The 22,516-nt window shown below is 57.6% G+C and overlaps 3 protein-coding genes across 14 annotated transcripts; 2 read left to right on the top strand and 1 right to left on the bottom strand.

Moving 5' to 3' along the window:
• The first annotated feature begins 842 nt into the window (after positions 1-842).
• On the top strand, positions 843-14,055 carry CARMIL2 (capping protein regulator and myosin 1 linker 2). Of its 6 annotated transcripts, none has more exons than XM_043436253.1 (40): positions 843-944; positions 1,324-2,047; positions 2,292-2,401; positions 2,499-2,549; positions 2,795-2,857; positions 2,977-3,101; positions 3,233-3,324; positions 3,525-3,595; positions 3,713-3,786; positions 3,913-3,988; positions 4,076-4,164; positions 4,287-4,381; positions 4,462-4,548; positions 4,636-4,748; positions 4,882-4,959; positions 5,081-5,157; positions 5,245-5,349; positions 5,522-5,591; positions 5,726-5,807; positions 5,899-5,995; positions 6,077-6,134; positions 6,239-6,411; positions 6,590-6,752; positions 6,830-6,931; positions 8,105-8,233; positions 8,316-8,429; positions 8,612-8,772; positions 8,853-8,940; positions 9,171-9,320; positions 9,416-9,482; positions 9,962-10,191; positions 11,074-11,174; positions 11,258-11,618; positions 11,705-11,827; positions 12,666-12,702; positions 12,856-12,927; positions 13,032-13,253; positions 13,400-13,480; positions 13,743-13,820; positions 13,905-14,055. In XM_043436253.1, exons 2-40 carry the CDS (start codon positions 2,008-2,010, stop codon positions 14,003-14,005), a joined length of 4,206 nt encoding a protein of 1,401 aa, XP_043292188.1. In that variant the 5' UTR covers positions 843-944; positions 1,324-2,007; the 3' UTR covers positions 14,006-14,055. The 6 variants fall into 6 exon arrangements, with proteins under 6 accessions (XP_043292188.1, XP_043292189.1, XP_043292187.1 ...); XM_043436254.1 differs by having other exon boundaries at positions 2,289-2,401; positions 5,287-5,349; XM_043436252.1 differs by having other exon boundaries at positions 2,289-2,401.
• Positions 12,834-20,326, bottom strand: ACD (ACD shelterin complex subunit and telomerase recruitment factor). 6 transcript variants are annotated; one of them, XM_043436268.1, is made up of 12 exons: positions 19,727-20,326; positions 19,490-19,626; positions 19,252-19,345; positions 19,089-19,165; positions 15,745-15,789; positions 15,599-15,633; positions 15,363-15,418; positions 15,187-15,283; positions 15,020-15,106; positions 14,504-14,841; positions 14,281-14,372; positions 12,834-14,200 (listed from the first exon to the last, which is right to left on the bottom strand). In XM_043436268.1, exons 1-12 carry the CDS (start codon positions 19,823-19,825, stop codon positions 14,122-14,124), a joined length of 1,236 nt encoding a protein of 411 aa, XP_043292203.1. In that variant the 5' UTR covers positions 19,826-20,326; the 3' UTR covers positions 12,834-14,121. The 6 variants fall into 6 exon arrangements, with proteins under 6 accessions (XP_043292203.1, XP_043292201.1, XP_043292207.1 ...); XM_043436266.1 differs by having other exon boundaries at positions 15,363-15,514; positions 19,727-20,324; XM_043436272.1 differs by having other exon boundaries at positions 15,363-15,514; positions 19,515-19,626; positions 19,727-19,992.
• A 75-nt stretch (positions 20,327-20,401) lies between these two features.
• Positions 20,402-22,369, top strand: PARD6A (par-6 family cell polarity regulator alpha). Of its 2 annotated transcripts, none has more exons than XM_043436275.1 (3): positions 20,402-20,647; positions 21,030-21,252; positions 21,494-22,369. In XM_043436275.1, exons 1-3 carry the CDS (start codon positions 20,585-20,587, stop codon positions 22,240-22,242), a joined length of 1,035 nt encoding a protein of 344 aa, XP_043292210.1. In that variant the 5' UTR covers positions 20,402-20,584; the 3' UTR covers positions 22,243-22,369. The 2 variants fall into 2 exon arrangements, with proteins under 2 accessions (XP_043292210.1, XP_043292211.1); XM_043436276.1 differs by having other exon boundaries at positions 20,437-20,647; positions 21,497-22,369.
• Positions 22,370-22,516: the final 147 nt, after the last annotated feature.

Genomic DNA, 22,516 nt, shown 5'->3' with positions numbered 1-22,516 from the left:
AGTCCCATGTGTTCACTAGGCCTCTGATAGCAGTTACATTTGTTCATCACTGCCACTGTGACAGCAGGCAGTTATGGAGATGTGTGGCTAGCCTAGCACTCCTGTCCTAATCTCCAGGCTGATCCTGGTTTCCTCCTCCACAGCCCTCTGCTTGTTCCCATAGCACTCACTAGACAAGGGCTGATGCTAGCAGTGTGGCTGTTGGTCTTGAGAATCCCGCCACCTGGGAGCAGCTCGAAGCCTTTGGCATTTATTCCCTCTTGTATTTCTCATTCGAATCATTCTGGACAGAAAAATCCCAGGGAGGGAGGTTTTCTGTCCTTCTGTTCTGGAGTCTTAGGTTTGTCACAGTAAGACTTGGCAACTGTGAGTATTCAATGAGTTCCAGATACATTGTGAGCACTTCTCTTAATAATTAATCTTTACACTCCAAGGTAAATTCCAGCTTAGAAAACAGGAACTGGAAGCCCTAAACAGAAAGATGACGTGATTTACTCAGTGTCAAACAGCTGTTAAGTGGAGTCAGGACTTGAATTCAGGCAGCGTACCTTCAGAACTTTCATTCCTGACCACTTGGCCATACTGTGTGTGAGCTCAGGCCCTAGAAGCAGTTGATGGGTTCTGTGGTCTTCCAAGAGTCTTAACTTGAACTCTCTCTGCTCAGATTGGGAGGCAGCAGAGCAGGACTTCCTCTTGCCTCTGTTGGCAGGAACTTAGCTCCCTGTCCAACTGAGCCCATCCCTGTGGCCCCTGGGCTGCCACACCTGAGCCTGTTGCTTTAAGGGAGGTGGCTTCCTGCAAAGTTTTTTACGATTCAATCTCTACTTTCCACTTTGTCCTAGTCGTTGGTGGTCCTCAGCAAAGGGAGATGAGATTTGGGCTGGGGGAGATGCTGCTGATGGTCAGATGACTGAAAAATGCTCTCACTGTCTCCAGGCCTCAAGGTGAGGAGGGGTAGCAGGAGGTGGGAAGAAACCAAGGGCCTGCGCAGTGTCTCTCACCTCTCAGGTTATTTCACCCCATCGCGCTGAGCAATGGGCAGGGCAGAGGGTTGTTTCTCTTCTCATAGAGTTTAATTAGATTGTAATGGAAGAAAAAGGTTAAATCCCCTCCTGTGAACTCTCCAAAATCTAGGTCCCTGGTCTTCTATAGGGTATCATGCATCCCCATGACCTGAGGGCCACCTAGTCCTGCAGACAGTAGCTTTCCTCTCTGCTTGTGGTTCCCCCTCCCAAGCTCTCTCCAGCTCAGGGAGAAGGCAGACATGGGAGGACCCCCACATCCATCGCCTTTGCTCATGAGTCACTCCACTCCTCCCTGCAGTGGCACCTTCTGGCCCCAACCCACCTTGAACCTGATGAAAGCAAAGGACCTCTGCCGCAGAGATGGGCATCTGGGCCCATCTGGTGTTTTTCCCACCCTTTCAACAGTTCGTGTCTCTCCGACGTGGTGAGGGACTCCAGATTAGGAGCAACAGATAGGGTCCTCAAGGTTAGGAGGAATCCAATGGTCCTTTCTGAACAGACGCCCAGACGCCCTATGTATCCTGTCTGCGGTCCACCTCCCTCGCTGGGCTGTGGAGGGGACGGGCCGAGGCGGTCGGCAGATTCCCCGAGCGGGCAGCGCCCCCTGGTGCTCGCAGAAGGGACTGTAGCAGGGTGGAAGTAGGGGTCTAGGAACAGAGAGGCACGCGACGTGCGAGACCCTCCCGGGCACACCTCTCCCTTCCCTCCTCAGATCTACCTTTACAGAGTAGCGACGGCGCGGGCGGGCAGCTGGCATCTGCCCACCTCCTTCGTACCCGCCCTGCATCTCCCGGCCCGCGAAGGCCGGGCGGGGAGGAGCCGGGCCGGGGGCGGCCCGGCAGGAAGCGGTGCGTACCTTCCGCTGCAGGAGGAGCAGGTGGCTGCTATGCGGCCGGGCCCCCAGGCTTCCTGTGCTCGCCCGCCGCTGCTACCGTTTCTCGTCTGAGTTCCTTGGGCCAGCTCCGGCCGCCGGGCCGGCCGCATGGCCCAGACCCCCGACGGCATATCCTGCGAGCTGCGAGGTAAGCGCCGCTCCTCTCCTACGTGGCTGGGAGGAAGCCGTGCGGCCCCGGAACCAGTGGCCCACCCAGAGTCCCAGGGCACCCTGCAAGCGGTTCCCTCTGGTCCTCAGGAGGGCTTGGCGGCCCAGATCCACTCCACTCCTTCCTCGCTGGCCCCGTAGATGAGCCCAGGCTCCGTAGCCCTGTACAGACCACAGACCGTGGGCACGAATTGACCTCCATGGCAGGACCCATCTCCCAGCAGGCTGCCCTTCCACAGGCGAGATCACCAAGTTCCTGTGGCCCAAGGAGGCAGAACTGCTGCTGAAAACCTGGCTGCCAGAGCGGGAGGGTGCCGAGCAAGGTCATGTCCTGGTATGGCTGGGGCAGAGCCTGCCTGGGAGGGTCACTGGGGCCCAGGCAGAAGGAGCCTCTTGCCCTGCCCAAGGTGTGAGACACTCTCTCCCCTCAGGCGCTGCTCCGATGGAGAGCCTACCTGCTCCACACCTGCCTCCCTCTGAGGGTGAGTCCCAGCGGCCCGGCCGCCGCCCCCTTGCCCTCCAGCAGCTTTCCTGAGGAGGGTTGCATCTGCGGTGTCCATCCCGTCCTTGTGGACTCCGCCCTTCCAGTAGCACTGGGCTGCCATCGTCATCAGGCAGGACTGGAGTCCAGGCAGGTCTGGCTCTGAGATCCAGGCTGCACAAAGGACTGGGCTCCCAACAGGGTGGGGATTGCGCTTTGGTCGGAGCTCACCCTGGCACTCCATAGGTGGACTGCACATTCAGCTACCTGGAGGTCCAGGCCATGGTGCTGCAGGAGACACCCCCTCAGGTGAGACCCCTAGTACCCCACCAGGGCCTGTAGTCTGGTCTTGTCCTCCATTCCCCAGCCCCCACAAGGAGCCCATCCCTCACCCTGGAACCCATCCCTCACCCCACCCCCACCCCCAGGTCACCTTTGAGCTGGAGTCCCTGCCTGAACTGGTCCTGGAGTTTACTGGTGTGGCTGCCCTGGAACAGCTGGCCCAGCACGTCGCTGCTGCCATCAGGAAGGTCTTCCCTCGCTCAACCCTTGGGTGAGGCCCAGCAGCTGACAGGGCTGGCAGGGAAGGGGGGCAGCGAGGGGTGCCCTGGATGTCGCTGTGGGGGGCCTCACTCCCAGGGCCTAGAAGTTCCTTGCCCCCTTCTCCTTCATCCCCCTCCTCAGGAAACTCTTCCGGAGGCCCACACCCCCCTCCATGCTGGCTCGGCTGGAGAAAAGCAGCTCCTCAGAAGCCACCTCACCCAGCAGCCCCTGTGGTAAGGGCCAAGGCGGGGGCCACGCAGGGCTTCCAGCTGACCCCCCCCCTCCTGCATGACCCCTGGATGTGAAGGGCTCAACAAACTGAACAGAGCCACTCAGCCACTACCCAGCCTGGGGCTGATTATTCTCCGTCTCTGACCTTTTGTCTCTCTCTTGCCCCAATTCCTGCCCCATCACACCCTTGGCACCAACCCAGGGGGCTTCTCGGAGACATACGAGGCCCTGTGTGACTACAATGGCTTCCCCTTCCGAGAGGAGATTCAGTGGGTGAGAGGAGGGCCCTCTCTGGGGGCTCTGGAGACATCCAATTCCCCTGGTGCTTTAAGAAGTCCCCACTACCTCTTGTGGTCCCAAGCAAGTTGGAGGTACTTTCTTCCCACCCAGGATGTGGACACCATCTACCATCGTCAGGGCTGCCGCCATTTCAGCCTAGGAGACTTCAGCCATCTGGGAAGTCGGTGAGTGTCCCACTAGGGCTGTGAGGAGAGGAAGATTGCATGAGCCACATTCCTGGCCTTAGCTTCTGTAACCTAGGATCTGGCTGGGGGATCCTGAGCTCTGCTCCTGCCCCTTCTTCCGCTCAGGGACCTGGCCTTGAGTGTGGCTGCCCTGTCCTACAACCTCTGGTTCCGGTGCCTCTCCTGCGTGGACATGAAGCTGGTGAGAAGCATAGGGGAGGGCGGGGAGGGGGGGTTGGGGGGCCAGTGGGCAGCCCGCTGAGCTCTCTACCCCCACTCTGGTTCTCAGAGCCTTGAGGTCTCAGAACAGATTCTGCACATGATGAATCAGTCATCCCACCTGGAGGAGCTGGTGCTGGAGACCTGTGGCCTGAGGGGGTAGGGGGGACAGGGCTTGGGGAGGGGAATCTGGGGGTTTGGGTTGGAGAGACTAGTGACCTGGGGAGGAGCGGGGAATCCAGGCTCAAAGCTTCACACCTAGGGTGTGGTCTGGTTCCCAGAGACTTTGTCCGACGACTGGCCCAGGCACTGGCGGGACATAGCAGCTCGGGACTGCGGGAGCTCAGCCTGGCCGGGAACCTGCTGGATGACCGAGGTACACCTGAGCCTGGGGAAGCCCTGGGGGCTGGTGCTGGAGGCCGTGAGACCCACATGGCTACTACCCTCATCCCGCAGGTGTGGCTGCCCTTAGCAGACACCTAGAGAAGCATCCTGGAGCCCTGAGGAGACTCAGCCTAGCGCAGACTGGGTTGACGCCGCGAGGTAGGCAGGCCTGAGGATGGTGTGGGGTGGTGGAGCTGGGAGGTGGGGTCTCCTGATGGTGAGCCCCCCCCACTCCTCCATCACCAGGAATGAGGGCTCTAGGCCGGGCACTGGCTTCCAATTCAGCCTTTGACTCTGCCCTGATCCACTTGGACCTTTCCGGGAACCCCGGGGCACTAGGGGCTTCGGAGGACCATGGGGTGAGTGACTGTCTTCAGGGAGGTGACTGGGGATGCCGCCGCAGGCAGTGAGGTGTCGCCGCAGGCAGTGAGGTGTCGGGAAGCTCTTGGTCGAGTGATCCTTGACTCCTTCCCATCTCCATCCTCCCGCCAGGGCCTCTATAGTTTCCTGAGCCGTCCTAACGTTCTGACGTTCCTGAATCTCGCAGGCACCGACACCGCCCTGGACACTGTGAGGGGGTGGTCAGTGGGGGGGTGATTTGTAGGGCTGGGCGGGCCTGTGGCCGAAGGGGCTATTGAAGTAGGGGACGCTCAGTCCTCCGGCCGGTGTAGCCCACACCCTCCTCTCGCAGCTCTTCGGGGCGCTGTCCCGCGGCGGCTGCTCCAGCCTGGCGCACCTCGACGCCTCAAGGAACGTCTTCTCCCGCACGTAAGGGGGCGGGGTGGGAGGGGCGGGACTCTTCCGGGCCCCGCCTCCCCGCGCCAGGACGCCCACTCAGCCCACTCCCCACCCCAGGAAGTCCCGGGCTGCGCCCGATGCCCTGCAACTCTTCCTCAGCCGCACCGGGACGCTTCGGTACCTGGGCCTGGCGGGCTGCAAACTGCCACCCGACGCACTCAGGTCAGTGTCCCATGCCCTCGCCTGTCGGCCAACACCCAGGCTTCGCCTCGCCACCTCACCCTGCTCTTATCACACCCTTGACCTCCTGGGCATCCTTCCTTCTTGATGTTTGCGCTCTGCTCTGGGGACCCTTCTCCCAGCTTCCGCTACCCCCTGTGACACCCTCTCCCAGGGCGCTTCTGGAAGGCCTGGCGCTCAACACGCACCTGAATGACCTACACCTGGACCTTAGCACGTGTGAGGTGAGCAAACCACCCGAGCGGCGGGACTTGCCCTTGGGGCTTGGGCTGCGAGGTGGGAGCGCTGGGCCGTTGGGCTCCTGATCCTCCCTACCTGTGGCCTGTTGGCCTGAGCACGCTCCACTTCCCACCTTCAGCTGCGCTCGGCGGGTGCTCAGGTGATACAAGACTTAGTGTGTGATGCTGGTGCAGTGAGCTCCCTGGATCTGGCAGATAATGGTGAGGCCGCCCAGAAACCCATCCTCCCACCACCCACCAAATTCCCACCCCCCGCAGCTTCGCCTTGTGTGTGACCCGAGCCACCCCCCAGGCTTTGGCTCAGACATGGTGACTCTGGTGCTGGCCATCGGGAGGAGTCGGTCCCTGCGACACGTGGCGCTTGGAAGGAACTTCAACGTCCGGTGCAAGTGAGCCCGCATCCCCCTCCTGGGCCTCCCAACTGCACCTCACCACCCGGGTCTTCTGCCAACTGCTGCCCCCGCCCACAGGGAGACCCTGGACGACGTCCTGCACCGGATTGTTCAGCTCATGCAGGATGACGACTGTGTGAGTTCACGGGACCACGTGGGATCCTCAGGCAATGGACCCTGAGACTCGTCCTCCTTGCTGGCCCCTGACTCCAACTGCAAATGGCTTTCTCTTAACCCCAGCCCCTGCAGTCTCTGTCCGTGGCTGAGTCACGGCTGAAGCTGGGCGCCGGCGTCCTGCTCCGGGCCCTGGGCACCAATCCTAACCTGACAGCCCTGGATATCAGCGGCAACGCCATGGGGGATACGGGTGCCAAGATGCTGGCCAAGGCGCTTCGGGTCAACACGAGGCTCCGGTGGGCGGGGTCACAGGGGTGGGACCAACGGGGGAAGAGGGCGTGTATGGAGGGCCTTACTGGGGTAGGGCTGAATGAAGCAGAGCAGGTGGAGCTCAGGGGTGCTAATGCAAAGGCCAAGTGGGGTTGGGAGGGCCTTGCAGGGCTTCGCCCCCGACTAAAGCCCAGCCCGGCCCAGGTCTGTGGTCTGGGACCGAAACCACACATCTGCTCTGGGCCTGCTGGACGTGGCACAGGCCCTGGAACAGAACCGCAGCCTGAAGGCCATGCCTCTGCCTCTGAACGATGTGGCCCAGGCTCAACGCAGCCGTCCTGAACTGACAGCACGGGCCGTGCATCAGGTGGGGCTTCCCTCTCTCCCTGCCTGGCTCTGTGCCTTGGTCCTGCCCTACCATTTCTCAGTCTCTCTCATGCCCAGATCCAAGCCTGTCTCTTGAGGAACAATCGCACAGACCACACCTCTACCGACGGCGCCTCCCGCCCGAAGCCCCTGGGTCTGGGGTCAGACCCCTCCGAGCAGGTCAGAGTTCCCCCACTCAGCCTTGAGCACCAACAGACTGTAGGGAGTGGGGAGGGTGGTGGCCACTAAGAGACCCCATGAGTCTGAGGGCAGCCAGCATGCATGAATCCTGCTGTCCCAGACAAGTCCTTCTCCTTGATCTGCAGTGGAGCTGATAGCTCTTGAAATAGCTCCCTCAGATAACACTACTAGCTGCCTTTTGAAAGCATTTTTTTTTTTTTTATTTAAAAAAAGCTGGGCGTGGGGAGGCTACTGCACACAGCTGATTTGCGAGATATTATTTCTCCAACTAAGGAATGAACGCAGGCCCCTGCAGTGAAAGCATGGAGTCTTAACCATTGGACCACAGGAAATTCCCTTAAATCATTTAAATAGCCTCCCTAGTTAAAGACAGGAGGTATTTTAAATCCTCAATCAGTTCTCCCCATCCCCAACTATAGCCCCACCTGTGAATTCCCATTCACAGGGCCTTCCCTCTCTGTTGTTGCCCAACCCAATGACCCTTTTTCTGGCTTCATCTCCCTCCACTTCTTTGCTTGGTGAGATGTTCCCCATACACCTGTTCCCAAATCCCACTTCTCTCCCAAGCTCCAGAGCCCAGGCATCTTGACAACCTCAGAGCTTCACATTCCACAAGCGATCTCGTCATTTCCCACAAAACGCTTCTACTCTGGAGCCCAGCCTCACTGGTGCCCACACGCACCCAAGTGCTTGGACAGAGCTTCAGTCCAGGTCTCTCTCGGCCACATTGCAGCCCCCATAGACCTTGGTTCCGCATCTTGACCCATTCTCAAACATACCACTCCTTACTCCCACCCAACTATCCTTTGCTTCCCCCTTGTCTCTCTTCCACAGCTCCTCACTCGCATTTCTCTCCATCCCTCAATCTGTCCTCTAGGTGGATGATGAACAGATTGAGCTTCTAAAACACTGACATGACTAACCACTCTTTTCCTTCCTATTCTGGACATTTAGGAAGTATATATAAAGTCCCTGCAATGAATCAAAGGAGACACTGCTCTCCCTTCTTGAACAGATAAGGTTCCCAAGTGGCTGTCCTGATGGTGTCAGCTTCAGGACCTCACCCACCCTGCGGAGACCTTGGGAAGGGGGCAGTCAGGATTTGGAGACAGGGAAGGGACCAGGCTGCAGTTGAGCCCTCTTGCCCTCCAGGAAGTGAACGAACTGTGTCAGTCGGTGCAGGAGCACGTGGAGCTGCTGGGCTGTGGGGCTGGACCCCAGGGTGAAGCCGCTGTGCACCAGGCTGAGGATGCCATCCAAAACGCCAACTTCTCTCTCAGCGTGAGCACTCCCTCCCACTACGAGGACGCCTCCCTCTTAGTTAGGGGTCCACTTGCAACTCCTTTTCTTCCTTGGCCTCCAGATTCTCCCCATTCTCTATGAGGCTGGGAGTTCCCCGAGCCACCAGTGGCAGCTGCGGCAGAAGCTGGAAGGCCTCCTGGGACAGGTGGGAGAGGTGTGCCGCCGGGACATTCAGGTGAGATAGTGCCCTGGCCCCGGCCGCCCCTGCTCCCTGTATGCAGCCTTGACCCCCATCCAGAGGTGTGACTGTGGTGTCCCGAGTCTGTGGTGACCCCCAGCGTTCTTTGGGGTTTGGAGCCCCAAGCCAGTGAGGCTGGGCCCCGGCCACACGCTCACTGTGCTCTGACCTTCGACTAGGACTTCACTCAGGCCACACTGGACACAACAAGGAGCCTCTGTCCACAGACATTGCAGGGTCCCAGGTGGAGGGAGCAGCTAGAGGGGGTCCTCGGGGGCTCAAGGGGTCTCCCAGAGCTGCTCCCAGAGCACCTGCTGCAAGATGCCTTCACTCGGCTCAGGTAGGCTGGATTGGGCTGGGCAGGACTGGGCTAGACTGGATAAAGACAGCACACTAACCCCTGTCCTCTGTTGCCATCAGGGACATGCGCCTGTCAGTCACAGGGACCTTGGCAGAGAGCATTGTGGCTCAGGCTGTGGCAGGTCTGAGTGCAGCCCGGGATCGGCTGGTAAGCAGGAACTGTGGGCTTATACACACACACCTGGTCACTGCCTTGCAGGGGCTCTGTAATGTCTTGAGCAGGGATTATGTGCTTACACAGACTCACGGCCACTGCCTCACAGAGGTTCTGTAATGTCTTCTGGGGTCATGTAGCCCAATATTTCGGGGTTCTCTTAGCACTGATAGGACCTTGGCTGAGGCCCTGCCTCTCCGTCTTTGGGGTGCCTGGTATTGCAGGTGGAGAGTCTGGCTCAGCAGGCAACAGAGGCAGTGCCCCCTGTCGTACCGGCACTGGATGGAGACGAGTCCAGCCCCCTTGGGCCTGGGGAATTGGAAGGTCTTTTCTTTCCTGAGGAGAAAGAAAAGGAAGATGAAGAGGAGCAGAAAGTAGGTGGTCCCAGAACTCTGGGCCTAGAACCTTAGATCTTTCCATCTTATTCTGGGGTACGGACCCCAGGCTGAGTTTGTGCCCTCCTCACCAGGATGAAAGTCCTCCACAGAAATGGCCTGAATCCCTCCACTGTCTTCACGTGGACTCCTCCACTCACAGTAAGTCAGGGCCCCAGGGGAAGAATTTCTCAGGTTGGACTAAAGTTCCATTAGATAGACCTGGCCACCTGGACACAATATATTCATCTCTGCCCTGGGAACTCCTTGACCCTTGAGTGGGCCAGGCCAAGACCCCCGTGCAACTATAAAGTTGGGGTCAGTTAGCACAGGGTGGGACCTGAGAAGACCAGGGCCAGGACACAACCTCCTTTCGACTCCTTCCGTACTCCACCGCCCCCTCCCTTCCCAACCCGCGGGATGCGCATGCCTGGCGGCATCGCGGGGCCGCGCGCCGCTCGGGGCCGCGCTCAGCACCACGGACAGCGGCGGCGGGGGAGGGGCGGGCAGGGGGGCGGGCGGCGTAGCCCAGCCCCTCCCCACGCCTTGGGCGGGTCCCCCGCCACCCTAGCGCCGACGCCGCCGCCGCCGCCACCTCCCCGGTCTTGGCGCTCGGTGCTCTTCTGGTGCGCTCCCCTCAGGTGCTGCTGAGGAGCCGGAGCCCGAGCTGGCGGCTCCGGGGGAAGATGCAGAGCCGCAGGCGGGGCCATCCGCTCGTGGCTCGCCGAGCCCCGCCGCCCCTGGGCCCCCGGCCGGCCCGTTGCCTCGCATGGACCTGCCACCCTCCGGGCAACCCCTGCGCCATCCGACCCGGACCCGACCACGGCCGCGGCGCCAGCACCACCATCGCCCGCCGCCGGGGGGCCCCCAGGTGAGCGCCCTCCCCCCACTCCAGAGCTTGTGGAATTGGGGGTCTCAAGCGGCCCGTTCGCTTTTACGGGTGATGGCGGGCAGGGAGGTGGGTGGTGGGGGCCCAAGACCACCTGGTCACGCGGCAGAGTTCTGGCGGCTTCCTGGCCACCCCCTACCTCAGGCCATGCTCGTGCGGGGTCACGAGTGTGTGGATTTCGTTGGGGGGAGCGCCTGGGGTAGGACTCTGCCTCGGGTTGGCCGCTGCACGGGTAGATGTGTGAGAGGGGGCATCTGTCTTACCCTCCCTCCCCCAGGGTTACTGAAAGATGCTGCCCCCCCACCTCCCGTGGGGACAGTCCTGCGTCTACCGCACGTCCAGCGCGGGTGTATGTGTGGGCTGGGTACTGGCGCGGGCCGTGGGCACAGGGCCGGAGGTGGGGAGGAGCCGGCTTGAGGCCCCCCAGAGGGTCTGACGCAGCAGCAGGCGCCGCTGAGCCGGCAGCAGGCCGAGTGGGGTGGGGGTGGAGGGTACTGCAGGGACTGTTTGGAGCAGAGAGGGTGGCAAGTGGGAACGTGCGACCCAGGGGACACTTGGGTTCTAGTCTGCTGGTGACCGGGTGGTTTGGGGTGTTTAGGATACTCAATGGGACGAGAATGGGTGTGAGCTGTGTACATCCAGGGCCAAGTACAGGTGAGGGGGGTACGTGAAACCAGCATCTCTGCCCAGCCGCTGGACAGTGGGGGAGCTCGTATCAGCAGCTCCAAAGGGTCACAGCAGCTCCAAAGGGTCACTGCAGCTCCCAGGTCCTGGAGTTGCCCAGAGCCTGCCGCGGGACAAGGAAGGTGGGGAGAAGTCACAATTGAACTCAGCCCTCAGCCTTAACCCTGTGGTGTCCCTCAGGTGCCCCCAGCCCTGCCGCAGGAAGGGAATGGGCTCAGTGCCCGCGTGGATGAGGGTGTGGAGGAATTCTTCTCCAAAAGGCTGATCCACCAGGATCGCCTGTGAGTAAGGGGCATTTGCAAGGGTGGGGGAGAGGGTGGGCTGCTCCATGGGCCTTCCCACTCACTGCTGGCTGTTCCCACAGCTGGGCCCCGGAGGAGGACCCGGCAGCCGAGGGGGGTACCACCCCTGTCCCCCGTACACTTCGCAAGAAGCTGGGCACACTCTTTGCCTTCAAGAAGCCTCGTTCAACACGTGGGTCACGACCTGATCTTGAGACCAGCCCTGGAGCAGCTCCCCGCTCTCGAAAAACCACACTCGGGGACTTGCTTCGGCCACCAGCCCGTCCTGGCCGTGGTGAGGAGCCTGCTGGGGCTGAGGGGGGCACCGGCAGCCCAGACCCAACCCGCAGGAGTCGCCCTCGATACACCCGTGAAAGCAAGGCCTACTCCCTGATACTGCTCCCTGCTGAGGAGGAGGAGACAGTGGGTGCCAGGCCCGACAAGGTGAGGCCTGGTGACCATGAGCGAGGGCTCCCCTGGAACGGTGGGGGCAGCGGGCTCTGTCACCAGTTGGGTGTCTCTGTCCCCAGCGGCGGCCCCTGGAGCGGGGAGACACAGAGCTGGCCCCATCCTTTGAGCAGCGAGTACAAGTGATGCTGCAGAGGATCGGCGTGAGCAGAAGCAGTGGGAGTGCCGAAGGCAAGAGGAAGCAAGTGAGTTGGCAAGGGATGCCGTGGGCAACGAGGCAGGTGACATGCGGCTGGCTTTATGTGGGTGATTTATGTGACCAGGAGACTCCTGACAGACAGGTCTGTCAGATTCACCCTTTCTTCCCTCTTGGTTTCCATTCTGACCCAGGCCACCAGTATCTATTCCTTGCAGTGGGGACAGTCCCATTCTCTGCAGATTTAACAGAAATCTGACTTTTCAAAGTCATCTTCATTTGAAACAGCAAATCCTCTAGGGGACTTGACTCCTAATCCTGCCTCAGGGCCCAACAGGGCCTCAGCCCTGGTCACTGCCTTCATCTCACCGCTCTCAACCCCTGTTGCATCTCAGGACCTTCACACAGGCTCCTCTGTCCCCCACTTCCAGCCTCTCACCACCATCCAAGGGCTACACAAGGTCCCTCCCTCTTCCTCCATCTGTTTCCCTTTGGGCCTTCCTTGACTCTACACCCTGCTAATGCCACCCTCTGACCACAGTTTCTAGCAAGAATCACCACCCTATGGACTATCCCTATAACTTTGCAGGAAAATTAAAAAACACATATGAAGTGAGACTCAGCTTGAAGTTAGAAACACTAAGTTATAGAAAGTGAATCACAGAACTGAGAAGTTACTTTATTTGTGTGTTTGTACTTGCATATACTTCTGTGTGTTAACTGTCCGCCACCACAGACTGAGCTCCAAGACCAGGACTGGGTCTGCCATGTTCTTGCCCAACCCATGGTGGCTGTTAGTGGCAGTTACAAGAACAAGAATAAATAAATAAAACAAGGCTAGCATGAGGGTGGGACAGGACTAAGCTTGACTTCCCTGTTTCCCACAGAGCAAAGATGGAGAGATCAAGAAGGCTGGCTCGGATGGTAAGTGGGACCATGGGCTGGAACAGTACATTTTGGGGGAGGAAGAGACAGTCCACAAGGGATTTGCTCTCCTGGGGGAGGAGGAGTAGAAGCCATGTTTTTTCTTCCCCTCACCAAGGTCTGGTGCCTAAGCCCCTGACCCTGCCTTTGCAGGTGACATTATGGACAGTTCCACAGAGGCTCCTCCTATCTCGATCAAGTCCCGCACCCACTCTGTGTCTGCTGGTGAGTGAGAGCCACAGTGCTGGGGAGCATGTGGGGACAGATGAGCTGCAGGGGATTGGACCATTGCCTGACCCAGGTCTTGGCTGACACCCCTCTCCCCACAGACCCTTCATGCAGACCTGGGTCAGGGAGCCAAGGGCCCGAGTCTGCCACCTGGAAGACACTGGGGCAGCAGCTAAACGCCGAGCTCAGGAGCCGTGGTTGGGGCCGACAGGATGGTCCGGGCCCCCCGTCCCCATGTCCCAGCCCAAGCCCCCGAAGATCCAGCCCCTCCCCAGACAGCCTGGGCCTTCCAGAGGATCCCTGCTTAGGCTCCAGGAATGAAGGTAAGCAAATACCCCAGCTTCCACTCAATACTGGACTAGGGACTGGAGGAGTCCCCTCTGGGAACTCAGACCCTGAAGGTGGGAGGCAAGGGCTGGAGCAGGGGCGGCTGTCAGGCCCACATCCTGACCCCCCTGGCCTCCCCCAGATGGCCGGCTGAGGCCGCAGCCCCGCTTGGCAGGGCGACGAGCAGTGTCTGTGCATGAGGACCAGCTCCAGGCCCCTGCTGGTGAGGGGGGAACGCCTCCCCGTGGGCTGGAGTACAAAAGGAGATGGGGGGAGAGGGCTCCCTTCGTGGCTCTGGTCCTTGAAGGGCCACCAGTGTCCTGAGGGGTTGAGAAAATTGGAGCCAGAAGGCTAGGAGCCACCACTGCCGGGGGTGGGAGGGGAGGGGAAGGCGGAGGCTCCAAAGGCAAGTGTTGGGAGCGGGGACAGTGAGGACAGGCAGCCGGCCCTCAGCATCCCTCCCCAGGTCTGTCTGTATCCCACAGAACGGCCCCTGAGGCTACAGCGCTCCCCTGTCCTCAAGCGCAGGCCAAAGCTTGAGGCGCCTCCATCTCCAAGCATAGGTAAGGGGGGCCAGGGCCAGCTGGGAGGGCGGCAGGACTCCTTGGTTCAGTCCTAACCCTTCCTCTCTCCCTCTTTCTGTGCAGGATCTGGCCTTGAAGCCGAGCCTCTACCCCCCCAGTCTACAGAGCCCTCCAGCCCACCCTCCCCAGCCACAAACCAAAGAGGCGGCGGCCCCAACCCCTGACCTCTTCCTTTCTGCCGCATGAGATTATTTTATTAAAAAACTCGAAGGAAGCTGGTGTGGAGCTCTGTTTATCCACCCCCAGGCCTGGACCTGTGCACACATCCTCCCACGAGCCCTCACACCTGGGTCAGTTCAGAGTCTGGCTGTGGCTCCATCAGAAAGTGCAAGGCCCAGGCCACGAGCTGGGGAGGGAGCCTGAGAAGAGAACCGAGGCTTTAGGTCAGGGGGGACGGGGACAGGTAATGAAGACAGTAGGGGCAGCCCCAGGCACTCACCTGGCAGCCTGGACCTGGGCACACAGGGAGGGGCAAGGTGGCTTGTACTCATACTGGAAGGCAGAACCATCACGATGCCTCTCTGGGGGGTCCTGAAGGGGACATGGTGTCTGAAAAGGGGCCAAAAAGGCCGCTAACCTCATCCAAGGCTGCCCCAGCCCCCAGCCCAGCTCTACCCAAGGTCCACCCCCTTCTACCCTCCAGCTGTGGGGGCTGTGCTCACCCAGACACAGCTGGACTCCAGGGCTCCCTCGGTGGTTCTTGTCCTTGGAGAATGCTGCCAGGTCTTGGGGGGTAACCCAAGCTCTTTGAATTCCAGGCTAGGTTTCTGGGCCCTGCTTACATGGGCCTGGGGTACACTGGGGGCACGGCCAGGGCGTGACAGGCTTGGGGTGCAGCTCAGGAGTGGGGTGTTGGGTACATAGCTGGGATGTGGGGACCCGGGGGGCAGGGAGCTGCCCTTCTGCACTGGGTCTGGAGCAGCCAAGGGCAGAGGAGGCAGAAGGCTGACGCTGGCACTGTTCTCCTTTGACAGCAGCTGGCTGGGTAAGGCAGGGGTTCCTGAGGAGGAGAGGGACTCACCATGGGCACAGTCCCCTCAGCTCAGATCAGCTGAAGGACCTGTGAGCGGAGGCTTGCAGGGACTGTGTTCACCCCCGCCCAGCTGGGTACCCTTTCAGAGTCCAGGCACCTAACTGATTGACAGCAGCAAGAACATGGGGCCTGAGCATCACCTTACCTGAGGAACTGGGTGAAGAAGGAGGGGAGGAGATCAGACTCAGCGACAGGTCCTGCAGAGCCAGGTGTGATGGGGATCGCTCAGGGCCTGGGGGAGGGGGAGGCTTATCAGCACTGGGGGCACTGGGCAGGCAGTACCTCCCTCTTGACCTCTCCAGTCCTCCTCACCCTGTGCCCTCTGACTTGGGCCCAGAGAGCTCAGGATTTGCTGGTCATTCTCAGAGATGTGCAGCCGTAGGCTGGAGACAGTGTACACAGCTTCTCCCTGTGGGATGAGAACGTTCAGTCTGCACCCTCGCCCAACTTCCCAGGCCGACATTTCCCAAGAGAAGCCCCAGACTGACCGTGGTTCTGCAGCGAGAGGCAGCCCAGGGGGTGATGGGGGCTGCTGTGTCAGGACCTGCCAGCATCAGACAGCTCTCAGCCAGGCGCACTAATGCCTTCTGATGCTCCTGGTCCACCTCTACCTCATTCAGAAGCTGGGACAGTGAAAGACCTAGGGGCAGGGGGTCAGAGAATGGGCTGAAGCTCAGAGGAGGAGGGGAGGCCTTACTAAGGAAGCAGTGGGGTTGCCAGTTACCTGCATTGGAGGAGGTGGACTCTGAAAGGTGCTCCCTAGAGAAACAGAGGGGACAAGTCTGAGGAACAATCCTGAAGCCTACCTACACAGATCTGTCACCCCCTGACCGAACCACACCTCACCCAAGAAGCCAACCCCACACTCACTCCAAGCAGTCATAGAGCTTTTTCCGCACATCTGGGTCCTCGTTGCTGGAAAAGAGGAGTGGTAGGCAGTCACTGTTCTCCTTTATGAATCACAGCCTGGTCATGGTGAAAGGGCATAACTCTGTGAAGCTATGAGCCATGCTGTGAAGGGCCACCCAAGATAGATGGGTCACAGTGAAAACTTCTGACAAAATTTGGTCCACAGGAGGAAAAAACGGCAACCCACTCCAGTATTCTTGCCTGGAGAACCGCATGGACAGTATGAAAAGGCAAAAAGGTATGACACTGGAAGATGAGCCTCTCTTCCCCCCACAAGGTTGGAAGGTGTCCAGCATGCTACTGGGGAAGACCAGAGAGCAATTACTAAAAGCTTCAAAAAGAAGAAAGTGACTGGGTCAAAGTGAAAACGATGTTCAGCTGTACCTGGTGATGAAAGTAAAGTCCAAAGCTGTCAAGAATACTACACAGGAACCTGGAACATTATGTCCATGAATCAAGGTGAAATGGATGTGGCCAAGTAGGAGATGGCAAGAGTGACATCAAATCTTAGGTAGGAATCAGTGAACTAAAATGGATGGGAATGGGCGAATTTAATTCAGACCATTATATCTACTACTGTGGGCAAGAATCCCATATAAGAAATGCAGTAGCCCTCATGGTCAACAAGAGAGTCTGAAATGCAGTACTTGAGTGCAATCTCAAAAATGACAGAATGATCTTGGTTCATTTCCAAAGCAAACCATTCAACATCACAGTCACTGATGCCGAAGAAGCTGAAGTTGACTGGTTCTATGAAGACCTACAAGACCTTCTGGAAGTAACACCAAAAAAAGATGACCTTTTCGTCACAGGCGACTGTAATGCAAAAGCAGGAAATCAAGAAATAACCAGAATAACAGGCAAGTTTGGCCTTAGGGTACAAAATGAAGCAGAGCAAAGGCTAACAGAGTTTTGTCAAGAGAACACACTGGTCATAGCAAACATCCTTTTCCAACAACTCAAGAGACAACTCTACACATGGACATCACCAGATGGTCAATACTGAAATCAGATTGTGTTCTTTGTAGCCAAAGATGGAGAAGCTCCATAGAGTTAGCAAAAATAAGACCTAGAGCTGACTGTGGCTCAGATCATGAGCTCCATATTACAAAATTCAGGCTTAAATTGAAGAAACTAGGGAAAACCACTAGGCCATTCAGGTATGACCCTAAATCAAATCCCTTATGCTTATACAGGAGAGGTAAAAAACTCAAGGGATTAGACTTAATAGAGTGCCTGAAGAACTATGGACAAAGGTTAGTAACATTGTATAGAAGGTAGTGACCAAAACTATCCCAAAGAAAAAAAATGCAAGAAGGCAAAGTGGTTGTCTGAGGAGGCCTTATAGATAGCTGAGGAAAGCAGAGAAGCAAAAGGCAAGAGAGAAAGGGAAAGCTATTTGCAAATGAATGCAGAGTTCTAGAGAACAGCAAGGAGAGGTAAAAAATAAAAAAAAAAAAGCCTTCTTAAGTGACCAATGCAAAGAAACAGAGGAAAAGAACAGAATGGGGAAGACTAGAGGTCTCTTGAAGAAAACTGGAGATTTCAAGGAAACATTTCATCTAAGGATGGGCAAGATAAAGGACAAGAACAGTAAGAACCTAACAGAAACAGAAGAAATTAAGAGGAGATGGCCAAGAACATACAGAAAAACTATACAAGAAAGGTCATAATTCTCCAATAACCATGATGGTGTGGTCACTCATCTAGAAATGAACATCCTGGAGTGTGAAGTCAAGTGGGCCTTAGGAAGCATTACTACAAACAAAACTAGTGGAGATGATGAATTCTAGCTGAACTATTTAAAATCCTAAATGATGATGCTGTTAAAGTGCTGCATTCAATATGTCAGCAAATTTAGAAAACTCAGCAGTGACCGTAGAACTGGAAAAGATCAGTTTTCATTTCAACCCCAAAGAAGGACAATGCCAAAAAATGTTCAAATTACTGGACAATTGCACTCATTTCACATGCTAGCAAGGTAATGCTCAAAAATCCTTCAAGTTAGGCTTCTGCAGTAGGTGAACCAAGAACTTCCAAATGTACAAGTTGAGTTTCAAAGAGGCAGAGGGAAAAAAAAAACAACAAAAAACAAAGAGGCAGAGGAACCGGAGATCAAGCTGCCAACACTGGATTATGGAGAAAGCAGGAGAGTTCCAGAAAAACATGTACTTCTGTTCATTGACTATGCTAAAGCCTTTGTGTGGATCACAACAAACTGGAAAATTCTTAAAAAGATGGAACTACCAGACCACCTTACCTATCTCCTTAGAAATCTGTATATAAGTCAAGAAGCAACAGTTAGAACTGGACATGAACAACTGGTTGGTTCGAAATTGGGAAAAGAGTACAACAATTGATATGCAGAGTACATCATGTGAAATGCCAGGCTGGGTGAATCACAGCTGGAATCAAGTTGGTTGGGAGAAAAATCAATAACCTCAGATATATAGATACCACTCTAATTGCAGAAAGTGAAGAGGAACTAAAGAGCTCGTGATGAGAGTGAAAGAGGAGGGTGAAAAAGCTGGCTTGAAACTCAATATTCAAAAATCTAAGATCATTAGCATTCAGTCCCATCACTTCCTGGCAAATAATAAGGGGAAAAGTGGAAGCAGTGCCAGTGTTTATCTTCTTCAGCTCCAAAATCACTGTAGACAGTGACTGCAGCCATGAAATTAAAAGGCACTTGTTCCTTGGAAGGAAAGCTATGATAAATCTAAACAGTGTATTAAAAAGCAAAAACATTACTTGCTGACAAATGTCCATATAGTCAAAGCTATGGTTTTTCCAGTAGTCTTGTATGGACATGAGAGCTGGACCATAAAGAAGGCTGAGTGCTGAAGAACTGATGCTTTGGAATTGAGGCGCTGGAGAAGACTCTCTTGGAATGCAAAGAAATCAAACCAGTCAATCCTAAGGGAAATAAACCCAAAGGACTGTTACTGAAGCTGAAGCTCCAATACTAAGGCCACCTGATGCGAAGAGCTGACTCACTGGAAGAGACCCTGATGCTGGGTAACACTGAAGGCAGGAGAAGGGGGTAGCAGAGAATGCGATGATTAGATAGCATAACCAACTCAATGAACATGAATTTGAGCAAACTTCGAGAGATAGTGGAGGGCAGAGGAGCCTGTTATGCTGCTGTCCATAGGGTCACAGAGTTGGACACGACTTAGCAACTGAACAAAAACAACAGGAACTCAATGTTACTAAAGCCCCAAGCCCTCAAACCCACAAGGCCTATGGCAACGCCAGCCCGGCCCGGGTGAAGAGTACAGTTGGACAGTGGAGGCATCACTTACCAACCAGTCACCTGTTCCCGGGGTTGTTCCGTGGGCAGCAGAGCGAAGCTGTCCACCTGGAGGTAGAACTCCGCAGGCTGGAGGGGTGAGTTCAGGGACCGGGTCTCAGGAGTTTTCAGGAAATCAGGCCCAGTAATCCACCCAAGCCAGCTTCACCACTCACCGTGTCTCCCTCGGCGACCTGGACGCGGACCTTGCAGTCCCGCAGCAGCAGCATCCGGCCTTCTGTCCCTCTGAAGCCGAACTCCTTCTCCTCCCTGCGGCGAGCACAGTCCTCACTGCAGCGCTCGCCAGAACGCAGCCCTGCCCGCCTGGGACCCGCCCACCTCGGGCTCAGGGCTCAAGGCTCAAGCTCTCTCACCCGACTCCAAAGTTCCCAAGCTCCGCGGAGCCTCTCTCACCAGTCTGAGGCGTTCAGGGCCTCACCCGTCACTAGGCATCGGATACTGTGGGTCCCGTCGGATATAAGCAGCATAGCCTCCGTGTCGGGCGGCTCAGGGACACCGGACGGGCTCTGGGCCTTGGCCTCCAGCAGTACCTGAGGGCGGCGACCGGCGTCAAACCCACCGCCTTGGGGCCCCGCCCAGGTCTCAGGGCTCTGAGAAGGGTGTGTGCGTGGGGAGGGGGGGGGGACTCACCTTGAGCAGCTGCCCCGCCCGAGGGCTTGAGAGTGCCTCTGACCCTAGAACCAGCTCTCGAATCCAGGGTCGCAGGACCAGGCCCCCAAAACGTGCCATTCCGCCGCTGTAGCCCGCAGAGAGCCTCTAGCCCGCGTTTTTCCCGTGCGACGCTGCCCCGCCTCGCCGCGAGAGGGGAAACGCCGGACGTCTGGGCGGGACCAGCGGTCGAGGCCCCGCCCAGGAGCGTGCCCGCGCGTGCGCACCAGCGCGTCTCGGTCCGGAACTTGGTTCAATTGGATTCCGTCCTATTTACGCTTACTCGAGCATCTCTCAAACTAGCGGCGCGGCGTTGGGGCCGTTCTTCAAGTCTCCTGTGGCGCTGGGCAGGAAGGAGCCAAGAACTGGCTCCGATGGAGAGGGAGAGCTCTGGGACCTGAGGCTGCAGACAAGCATGGTCCGAGCGAGTGGCTCAAAGCCACTTCAACGCCTGTGACCTCAAGGAGTTCAGCAAGTATTTGTTGTGACTCCACTTTCCTCATCTACAAAATGCGCAGTCTTGTTAGGCCAGTGGAAATAAAAGTACACAGTATTCAATAAACACAACTTCTCTCACTCTCCCCTCGGATTGGCCAAGCCCCTCCCCTAGACTCCGGAGACGCTCGGACCGTAGCGTAATGACGTAAGAAGACGCAAAGACTCCTCCACCCCATCTCCGTTTCCTAGGAAACGTGGACTCCGCTTTCCTTTCTGCGTCGCTGCCCCCTTGACGTCACGGTTCGGATAGGAGGGCGGGGCGGCGCGGGCGACTGGAGGGGCTGTGCACCTGCGCCTCGGCGGGCCGTCTGGGGCAACGTCCCCGGCCCGCCCGGCCCCGCCATGGCCAGGCCACAGAGGACTCCGGCACGCAGTCCCGACAGCATCGTCGAGGTGAAGAGCAAAGTAAGGGCCCCTCCAGCTCTGGCTCCGGCCTCGGCCCTAGGAGCTTCCAATTCCCTCATTCTCCCCTTCCTGGCTCCTTGGTCCCCACCACCTTTTCCTCTTCTCCATCCTCCCCGTCCCATTTTCCGGCTTTTCTTCTCACTTTCCCCCATCCATCCTCCTTCCTCTACTGCCGGTCTCTGGAGTCCCTCTGTGGCCTGGGTACGTGGAGGGCGGGGAGTAGACCTTGGACAGCGTCCCATGTACTGGAGCTGAGGTCTGTGTGCCAAGACCACGGCTGTTGTGAAGCCCTGTCTTTCCCACCTCTGCCACCTTCGGACCTATGGTGAGAAAGGGCACGGAGTCCATTCTAATCTCTTCTCTCCTCCCACCCCGTCTCCAGTTTGATGCTGAGTTCCGACGCTTTGCTCTGCCTCGCGCTTCAGTGAGCGGCTTCCAGGAGTTTTCTCGGTTGCTGCGTGCAGTACATCAGATCCCGGGCCTGGACGTGCTGCTTGGTTATACTGATGCTCACGGCGACCTACTGCCCCTCACCAACGACGACAGCCTGCACCGGGCCCTGTGCAGTGGGCCCCCACCACTGCGCCTGCTAGTGCAGAAGCGGGGTGAGGAGGATGGGGTACGATGGGCAGCCTCTGTGGGGTAGGGTGACAGGGCAGGTCTACCAGGGTTAGTCTATGCCCAAGGTATCCAGGCTTCACCCTCTGCATTCCCTGCCCTTGGCCTGACCTCCAAGTGGCAAGAAATAGCTACAGTGCCCCCTTCCTCAAAGAGGCCTGGGTCTGATGGAAAATGGCCCAAATGGGAGAGCAGGGTTTCTGATCTCAGTGCCCCCCTCTCCTGCAGCAGAAGCTGATTCCAGTGGCCTGGCCTTTGCCTCCAACTCTCTGCAACGGCGCAAGAAAGGGCTCCTACTTCGGCCAGTGGCACCCCTGCGCACCCGGCCACCGCTACTGATCAGCCTGCCACAAGATTTCCGCCAGGTTTCTTCAGTCATAGATGTGGACCTACTGCCTGAGACCCACCGACGGGTGCGGCTGCATAAGCATGGTTCCGACCGCCCCCTGGGTTTCTACATCCGAGATGGCATGAGCGTGCGAGTAGCTCCCCAGGGCCTGGAACGGGTTCCAGGCATCTTCATCTCCCGCCTGGTACGAGGGGGCCTGGCTGAGAGTACGGGGCTGCTGGCAGTCAGTGATGAGATCCTCGAGGTCAATGGCATTGAGGTAGCCGGGAAGACCTTGGACCAAGTGACGGACATGATGGTCGCCAACAGCCACAACCTCATTGTCACTGTCAAGCCAGCCAATCAGCGCAATAATGTGGTGCGTGGGGCATCTGGGCGCCTGGCAGGGCCTCCTTCTGCTGGGCCTGCTGAGCCTGACAGCGACGATGACAGCAGTGATCTGGTCATTGAGAACCACCAGCCTCCCTGTTCCAATGGGCTATCTCAAGGGCCTCCGTGCTGGGACGTGCATGCGAGCCACCTACTTCCTGCTGCCCGCAGCTCTCTGCCCTCCCTGGATGATCGGGAGCAGGCCAGCTCTGGTTGGGGGAGTAGCATTCGAGGAGATGGTAGTGGCTTCAGCCTCTGACAGGGAAGGATGCAGCCCCTTGCCACTCCAGGCTCTGGGACATTCCAAGGACTTTCCCAGTGGGAGGTTTCAGCGTGTTCAAGGGCCCTCTCAGTCTGGGGAACATTAAAGGTTTTCTACAAATGCAGTTATGGTCATTCTGTTTCCCAGTCCTAGCCTCCTTCCTGATCCCACAATCTTGCCTTCTGCCCTGGACATGTGGCAGAAGTGAGTGTGATAAGGGCATCAGAGAAGCCTTCCTGTAGTCACGCCGAGGGAGGAATGCCAGGTTTAG

Source organism: Cervus canadensis, chromosome 18 (genome assembly GCF_019320065.1).
Source record: "Cervus canadensis isolate Bull #8, Minnesota chromosome 18, ASM1932006v1, whole genome shotgun sequence".
NCBI lineage: Eukaryota > Metazoa > Chordata > Mammalia > Artiodactyla > Cervidae > Cervus > Cervus canadensis.
The sequence above is the reverse complement of the archived record's forward strand: the minus strand, read 5'-3'. Positions and strand labels throughout refer to the sequence as shown.

What these genes read in the sequence shown, in the direction of transcription:
- CARMIL2 (XM_043436252.1), top strand. Translation starts at nt 2,008, where the DNA reads ATGGCCCAGACCCCCGACGGCATATCCTGCGAGCTGCGAG. An exon ending in TCCGAGAGGAGATTCAGTGG is followed by an intron (nt 3,596 to 3,712) that starts GTGAGAGGAGGG and finishes CTTCCCACCCAG; the next exon opens with GATGTGGACACCATCTACCA. An exon ending in CGCCGCCGGGGGGCCCCCAG is followed by an intron (nt 10,192 to 11,073) that starts GTGAGCGCCCTC and finishes GGTGTCCCTCAG; the next exon opens with GTGCCCCCAGCCCTGCCGCA.
- ACD (XM_043436266.1), bottom strand. Translation starts at nt 19,825, where the DNA reads ATGGCACGTTTTGGGGGCCTGGTCCTGCGACCCTGGATTCGAGAGCTG. An exon ending in CCCAAGTCAGAGGGCACAGG is followed by an intron (nt 15,107 to 15,186) that starts GTGAGGAGGACT and finishes CCCCTCCCCCAG; the next exon opens with GCCCTGAGCGATCCCCATCA. An exon ending in TTCTTCACCCAGTTCCTCAG is followed by an intron (nt 14,842 to 15,019) that starts GTAAGGTGATGC and finishes TCTCCTCCTCAG; the next exon opens with GAACCCCTGCCTTACCCAGC.
- PARD6A (XM_043436275.1), top strand. Translation starts at nt 20,585, where the DNA reads ATGGCCAGGCCACAGAGGACTCCGGCACGCAGTCCCGACAGCATCGTC. An exon ending in TCGTCGAGGTGAAGAGCAAA is followed by an intron (nt 20,648 to 21,029) that starts GTAAGGGCCCCT and finishes CCCCGTCTCCAG; the next exon opens with TTTGATGCTGAGTTCCGACG. An exon ending in CCTGCTAGTGCAGAAGCGGG is followed by an intron (nt 21,253 to 21,493) that starts GTGAGGAGGATG and finishes CCTCTCCTGCAG; the next exon opens with CAGAAGCTGATTCCAGTGGC.